This window comes from Ornithorhynchus anatinus, chromosome 12, assembly GCF_004115215.2.
Source record: "Ornithorhynchus anatinus isolate Pmale09 chromosome 12, mOrnAna1.pri.v4, whole genome shotgun sequence".
NCBI classification, from domain to species: Eukaryota; Metazoa; Chordata; class Mammalia; order Monotremata; family Ornithorhynchidae; genus Ornithorhynchus; species Ornithorhynchus anatinus.
The window spans coordinates 40,471,051-40,479,133 of record NC_041739.1 but is presented as its reverse complement, the minus strand read 5'-3'; the positions used below and the strand labels follow the sequence as shown (position 1 = coordinate 40,479,133).

At 48.1% G+C, this 8,083-nt stretch overlaps 1 protein-coding gene across 2 annotated transcripts in view; it reads left to right on the top strand.

Moving 5' to 3' along the window:
• The first annotated feature begins 281 nt into the window (after positions 1-281).
• The window catches only part of ARHGEF38 (Rho guanine nucleotide exchange factor 38), a 119,474-nt gene continuing 111,672 nt past the window's right edge, over positions 282-8,083 (top strand). Inside the window, exons 1-2 of one of the 2 annotated variants that reach the window (XM_029076343.2) lie at positions 282-621; positions 7,093-7,321. In XM_029076343.2, coding sequence (XP_028932176.1) covers positions 7,120-7,321 — 202 coding nt within the window. In that variant the 5' untranslated portion in view covers positions 282-621; positions 7,093-7,119. Of the gene's footprint in view, positions 622-6,964; positions 7,322-8,083 lie in introns of those variants that run through there. The other variant, XM_029076342.2, reaches the window with a different exon arrangement.

Genomic DNA, 8,083 nt, shown 5'->3' with positions numbered 1-8,083 from the left:
AAAGACTATCAGTTTTACGATTTTACTTTGAAAACACCACCAAAAACCCCCCTGCTCCTTCAACATTCCTATATCAGGGAGACATTTGCCATTTCTCTTTAAGAACAACTGATTAATTGTCTGCAGCCCACACATCTTCAGAAGTCAGTTTTCTTCCCTATCCCACTTCTTTGTCAAGTCTAACAATCAGCTTTGCACAGCTGATTTAAATGTCTTTATTCAAGTCAGTTTACCAGGTTTTAGACAGAGTCTTTAGGTCTTTTGGCCTTCCCCTATCACATACCTCTGCTCTTCACCCCCCTCCTCCTTTATTTTCTCCTCATCGTTCAGAGATGATATGAATTCCCTTGAAACTTCAAAAATTGAAAGAAAAATGGTGTCAAACTAAGAGTGAAAGAGAGATGGAGTGAAAGGTCTAGGCACCTCCATTTCTCCACCCATTTCCTTTTCCTCACCTTTTTGTTCCGGCTGCATTTCTAGCCTTTTGCCCTCCTCCCAGTTCCCGAGAGAGAGAGAGAGAGAGAGAGAGAGAGAGAGAGGAAGAGCCTCTTCCTGTCTGTGTCTGCCTGTGCTTTGTTTTCATCCTCTGTCCTGAAGAAAGGTCATTTTTCAGCATTCAAGGTAAGGCTGACTTTCCTAAGGACCCAGACCTGGAAGGGCAACGACTGAAAGTGTGAAAACATTAACCAGAGGTGAGAACTGGGCTCTGCACCTGGGAAGCTGATCGATAGCAGCCTGGCGCAGAAAGAACATGCCTTCCTTCAGTTTTCCTCTCCACCCTCTACTGTACACATTGCACTGGCCGCTCAGACACTGTGCTGGCCACTCTGACACTGGGCTTGGCTCCCGGACCCTGGCTGGCCATTTAGACACTGGACTAGGCTCTCATACAGACGGTGAGCTTGTTGTGGGCAGGGAACAAGTCTACCAATTTGTAGAATTGTATATTCACAAGTGCTTAGTACAGTGCTCTGCACACAGTAAGTGCTCAATAAGTGTCATTGATTGATTGATTAGCCTTTCAGACAGACACTGGTCTGGCCACTTAGACACTGGACTAAATGTTCAGAGAGTGGGCTGGCTGCTTAGATGCCGGACTGGCTGCTTCAGGACTAGTCTGGCCATTTAGATTGATAGTGGTCTGCTGCTGAGACAGAAACTGGACTAGCTGCACAGACCCTGGACTGGCTACTGGCTACTAGATATTGGTCAGGCCTCTCAGGCTGTAGTCTGGCCACTCAGAAAGACAATGGTCAGGCTACTCAGAAAAACACTGGTTTGGTTGTTCAGGCACCATTCTGGGCAGACAGACACTGGGCTAGCCTAGACACTGGGCTAGCCTCTCAGACACTAGGCTAGCCCCTCAGACCGAACTAGACTAGCTGCTCAGACACCGGGCCGGCCTCTCAGAGGCTGAACAGGCTGCTCAGAGACTGATCTGGCCATCTGGCCCTTCAGACCGACCCTGGACTATCTGCTCCGACACTGGGCTGGCCTCCCTGACAGACACAAGTCTTGCAACTCAGACAGACACAGGTCTGGGTGCTCAGACGGACACCGGGCTGGACTCTCAGGCACCGGGCTAGAGATTCAGAGATTGAACTGGCCACTAAGAGATTGGTCTGGCTGCTTAGACAAACTAGTCTGGCCCATTATTCCGATACTGGACTAGCTGCTCAGATACTAGGCTAGCCTCCCAGACCTGGACTAGCTTCTCAGGCATAGGACTGGCTGCTCGGACACTGGGCTAGGCACCCAGATAGTGGCTGGCCACTTAAACACTGGACTGGGCTCTCCGGCAGGGACTGTGAGCTTGTTGTGGGCAGGAAGTGTGTCTACCAACTCTGTTGTATTGTACTCTCCCAAGTACTTAGTACAGTGCTCTGCACACAGTAAGTGCTCAGTAAACAAGATTGATTGATTGGTTGGCCTCTCAGACTCTGGTCTGGCTGCTCAGACACTGGACTAGCTGTTCAGAGAGTGGGCTAGCCACTTAGGCACTGTATTAGCTGCTCAGACATTGGGTTGGCTGTTCAGGCACTGGTCTGGCTCTTCATTCATTTATTCAATTTGTTCATTTGTATTTAAGCACTTACCTTGTTCAGAACACTGTACTAAGCACTGGAAAGTACATTTCAGCAACAAATAATAATAATGATGTTGATATTTGTTAAGCACTTACTATGTGTTGAGCACTGTTCTAAGTGCTGGGGTAGATGCAGGGTAATCAGGTTGTCCCACGTGAGGCTCCTAATCTTAATCCCCATTTTACAGATGAGGTAACTGAGGCACCGAGAAGTTAAGTGACTAGCCCAAAGTCATAAAGACAATTCCTGCCCAACAATGTGCTCACAGCCTAGAAGAGGGGAGTAAACAGGCATTAATAACATCAATATAAATAAATAAATAGAATTATAATAATAATGTTGGTATTTGTTAAGTGCTTACTATGTGCAGAGCACTGTTCTAAGCACTGGGGTAGACACAGGGGAATCAGGTTGTCCCACGTGGGGCTCACAGTCTTAATCCCCATTTTACAGATGAGGGAACTGAGGCACAGAGAAGTTAAGTGACTTGCCCACAGTCACACAGCTGACAAGTGGCCGAGCCGGAATTCATACCCATGACCTCTGACTTCAAAGCCCGTGCTCTTTCCACTGAGCCACGCTGCTAGATATATACACATCGTTAATAAAATAAATAGAATAATAAATATATACTTATATACACAAATGCTATGGGGCGGGGAAGGGGTAGAGCAGAGGGAGGGAATAGGGACGAAGGAGAGGGGAGGAGGAGCTTAGTCTGAGAAGGCCTCCTGGAGGAGGTGAGCTTTCAGTAGGGCTTTGAAGGGGGTAAGTGTGGTAGTTTAGCAGATTTGAGGAGGGAGGACGGTCCAGGCCAGAGGTAGGACGGGGGCCAGGGGTCGATGGCAGGACAGGTGAGAAAGAGGAGTTTCGCACCCGAGGAGCAGAATGTGTGGGCTGGGCCGTAGAAGGAGAGATGGGAGGTGAGGTAGGAGGGGGAAAGGGGATGGAGAGCTTTGAAGCCAACAGTGAGGAGTTTTTGCTTCTTACACAGGTTGATAGGCAACCACTGGAGATTTTTGAGGAGGGGGCTGATATGCCCAGAGAGTTTCTGTAGAAAGATAATCCAGGCAGCAGAGTGAAATAGAGACTGAAGTGGGGAGAGACAGGAGGTTGGGAGGTCAGAAAGGATGCTGATGCAGTAATCCAGCTGGGATGGGATGAGTGATTGTACTAACAAGGTAGCAGGTTTGGACGGAGATGAAAGGGTGGATCTTGGCAGTGTTGTGAAGGTGAGACTGGCAGGTTTTGATGACGGACTGGGTATAATAATTATGATGGTATATGTTAAGCGCTCACTATGTGCCAAGCACTGTTTTAAGTGCTGGGTAATAATAATAATAATAATGTTGGTATTTGTTAAGCGCTTTCTATGTGCAGAGCACCGTTCTAAGCGCTGGGGTGGATACGGGAGTCAGGTTGTCCCACGTGGGGCTCACAGTCTTAATCCCCATTTTACAGATGAGGGAACTGAGGCACAGAGAAGTTAAGTGACTCGCCCACAGTCACACAGCTGACAAGTGGCAGAGCTGGGATTCGAACTCATGAGCCCTGACTCCAAAGCCCGTGCTCTTTCCACTGAGCCACGCTGCTTCCCAAGGTAGATAAAAGGTAAACAGGTTGTCCCACATAGAGCTCACAGTCTTAATCCCCATTTTACAGATGAGGTAAATGAGGCACAGAGAAGTTAAGTGACTTGCCCCAAGTCACACAGCTGGAAAGTGGCAGAGTCACGATTAGAACCTACAACCTCTCATTCCAAGCCCGTGCTCTTTCCACTGCGCCATGCTGCTTCTCATGCTTACGTATAGTCTTCAGACTACAGTGGTCTGGACGTTGAGACAGACACTGGGCTAGCTGCAGAGACTGTGCCCTGGCCACTCGGATTCTGGTCTGGCCTCTCAAACAGACCCTGGTCTGGCTACTTGGACAGTAGTCCAGGCACTCAGGCAGTCTGGCCTCTCAGATACTGGTCTGGCTTCTCAAACACTAGTCCGGGCACTCAGACAGGCACAAGGTTAGGTGTTCAGACAGACACCGGACTAGCCCCTCAGGCACTAGGCTAGCCCCTCCATCCGACACTAGACTAGCTGCTCCGACACTGAGCCGGCCTCTCGGAGACTGAACCGGACACTCAGAGATTGATCTGGCCATCTGGGTCCTGAAACAGACACTGGAGTGACCTCTCAGACACTGGTCAGGACACTTAGACTGCCTGGCCCTTTGGACTGACACTGGACTAGCTGCTCAGACACTAGTCTGGCCACGTAGACATAAGTCTGACCTTTCAGACAGACACTTGGGCTGGTCTCTCAGACACTGGACTGGCTGCTCAGACTTTGGCCTGGCCTCTCAGACAGACCCAGGTCTGGGTGCTCAGACAGACACTGTGCTGGACTCTCAGGCCCTGGATTGGCTCCTCAGACCCTGGCCTGGTGTCTCAGACAGATACTGTCTTCACTCTCAGACCAACACCTTCTCTCAAAATCCACCCTCTCCCACTGCTTATCCTATCACATTCCTTCACACTTTATCAAAACATTCGCCCCTTCTTTTCTTCCCTTCCTAACTGCCATCTTCAACTCTTCGCTCTCCAACGGCTTCTTCCCCACCGTTTTCAAACATGCTCATGTCTCCCCATCCTAAAAAAATCCTCCCTTGACCCCACTGCTCCCTCTTGCTATCACCCCATCTCCCTCCTACCATTCCTCTCCAAACTCCTTCAGCGACTTGTCTACACCTTCTGTAACAAGCTCCTCTCTTCTAATTCTCTCCTCGACCCTCTCCGATCTGGTTTTCATCCCCTTCTCTCCACAGAAACCACCTTCTCAAAGGTCACCGATGATCTCTTTCTTGTCAAAACCAATGGTCTCTGTTCCATCCTAATCCTCCTCCACCTTTCAGCTGCCTTTGACATTGTCGACCACTCCCTCCTCCTGGAAACATTATCCAACTTCAGCTTCATTGACATTGTCGTCTCCCGGTTCTCCCCCAACTCTCTGGCCGCTCATTCTCAGTTTCTTTCGTGGGCTCCTCCTCTGCCTCCCACCCCTTAACTGTGGGAGTCCCTCAAGATTCAGTTCTGGGTCCCCTCCTATTCTCCATCTACACCCATTCCCTTGGAGAACTCACTGGCTGCCATGGCTTCAACTACCACGTCTGTGCGGATGATACCCAAATCTACACCTCCAGCCCTGCTCTCTCTCCCGCCCTGCAAGACATTTCTACTTGGATGTCCTCCCGTAAGCACTTAATACAGTGCTTTGCACTCAGTCAGTGCTCAATAAATATGACACTGATCCTCAAACTAAACAGGTTCAAAACTGAACTCCTTATCGTCCCACCCAAACCCTTGACCTTCTGCTAACTTTCCCATCAGTGTAGATGGCACCACCATCCTTTCTGTCTCACAAGCCCATAACTTTGGCATTATCCTTGACTCCTCTCTCTCATTCAACCCACATATTCAATCCATCACTAAAATCCTCCTTTTCCTCTCCATCCCAATTGCTACCACATTAAACCAATCACTTCTCCTACCCCTCCTTGAATACAGTATCATCCACCTTGCTGACCTCCCTCCCTCCTGTCTTTCCCCATTCCAATACATACTTCACTCTGCTGCCCGGCTCATTTTTCTACAAAAACATTCAGGACATATGTCCCAACTCTGCAAGAAACTCCAGTGCTTTCCATCCACCTCCACATCAAACAAAACCTCTTCATCTTCATTAAAGCAGTCAATCACCTTTCCCCCTCCTACTCCGCCTCTCTACTCTCCTACTATAACCCAGCCCACACCCTTTGCTCCTCTTATGCTAACCTTCTTGCTGTACCTTGATCCCATCTGTCTCACCGCCAACCTCTCACCCACATTCTACCTCTAGCCTGCATATGCCTTCCCTCCTCAAATCTGACAATTACTCTCTCCCCCTTCAAAGCCTTATTGAAGGCACACCTCCTCCAAGAGGCCTTCCCAGACTAAGCCCTCTTTTCCTCTTCTACCTCTCCTTTCTGCATCACCCTGACTTGCTCCCTTCATTCATCGCCCCCTCTGAGACCCACAGCACTTATGTACTTATCTATTTATTTATTTATATTAACATCTGTCTCCCCCTCTAGATTGTAGGCTCGTTGTGGGCAGGGAGTGTGTCTATTGCTATATTGTTCTTTCCCAAGCACTTTGTACAGTGCTCTGCACACAGTAAGGGCTCAAAAAATATGATTGAATAAATGAATGGACTAGCTGTTTTGACACTGGGCTGGCCGCTCAGACACTGGGTTGACCGCTCAGACACCATTTTGACTGCTCAGACACCTCTCTGTCAGTCACCTTTCTGGGTGCTCACATACAAGGTGCACGAACACACAAATGAAAACACTAGTGGCTCCACAAACACAAAGTGATTCAAGTGCCACTGAGCATCCACACTAAATATGTCATCGCACATTCATTCATTCAATCATATTTATTGGGCGCTTAGTGCATCCATAAGTACTTCCCATGAAAAGTGATGCTGCTGTCATATTCAAGCGCTCATTTGACTCACTTGTGCCCATCTTTGGGAAAAGCAGGCACACCTGTGTACAGTACTAAAAACTTTTGCATGGGTGAAAACTGAAAATAAGCTAGAAGGAAGGGATACATGTCTTCTCTCTTCCTCGTTCTCTCACTCCCTCCACACACACACACACACACAACGTTCACACAATGGGATTTTTGTTTGCTTCAGGAGCATGTGACCGAGCAGTCCCTGCTTTGCCTAGCTCCGTAGGGCAGGTGTCTCAGGTAACAGGTGGTTGTTCCGGAACCAGCCCCTCTAGGGATAAAAAAAGAATGACTTCATAGGGGTGGAGTCCCTGAGCCGGCCGTAGAGGCCGCAGTCTCAGGTACACCTGAAGTCAAGTGATCCAGTTAAAGGAGTGCATATCCACGCAGGGGAAGGTCAGCCTGTAGCCCAGAAGGCCACCTGTGATCATAAGCTGCTTGCCCCTCTTTCCTCAGAGTGGTCAATGGTGGCCTTTGCTCCAAATGGAGCCCAAAGAAAGCCCCGGAAAGGAAAGCTTGGGACCCAAGAAGAAGAATCTGACCTTCTTGAGACACAAGCTGTACATGCTGGAGAGGAGGAAGACGGACACGGTTTTGGAGAACGGTGCTTCCACGGACCTCAGTAACTCTGGCACCTTGAGGAGGAGCCAGTCGGACAGAACTGAATACAACCAGAAATTACAAGGTAACCAGAAATGGACCAGTGACCAAATGGAACTCATTTTAATGCCAACAGCCTTGCCACTTGCCTCTTATTTCTAAGGCAGCTGGGTTTTTTTGGTTTTGTTGGGCTTTTTTAAAAAAGTATTTATTAAGCACTTACTCTGTGTCAAGTACTGTTCTGAGAGCTGGGGTCAATACGAGTTAATCGGGTTGGACATAGTTCCTGTTCCACATGGGACTCACTGCCCAAGTTTTGAATCCCCATTTTACAGGTGAGGAAATTGCGGCAGAGAGAAGGTTAGTGACTTACCCAAGGTCACCCAGTGGACAAGTGGCAGAGCCAGAATTAGTAGTCTGATCCTCCCAGGCCTGAGTCCTTTTCACTAGGCATGCTGCTTCCCTAGATTGGAGCTGGATTGGAGCATAAAGGAGAAATCTGGGTTCATGCCTACATCTCCAAAACTAAATATTGATCCAATTCACAAATAATAAGAGAGATCAGTACTTTTTATCAGTTAAGTGAATTCTGTTTTCCTATCTGTTGTATCTGTTGGTTTCTTCTTTTTCTTATGGAGTAGGTAATAGAAGGCATCAACTTGCAAAAGATGGTAGTCCTGAATAGATGTGTCTTATTTACCAGTATAAAATCTAAAAGTGGCTGAGGTTATATTAACAGTGCAATGCACTGCATTCTGTTCAACAAAATATAATCTATCTCGTAAGATTTGCTGGAATTGAATTAAAACTACTTTTCAAAGATCCCATTCCTTCATAGTAACTGAAA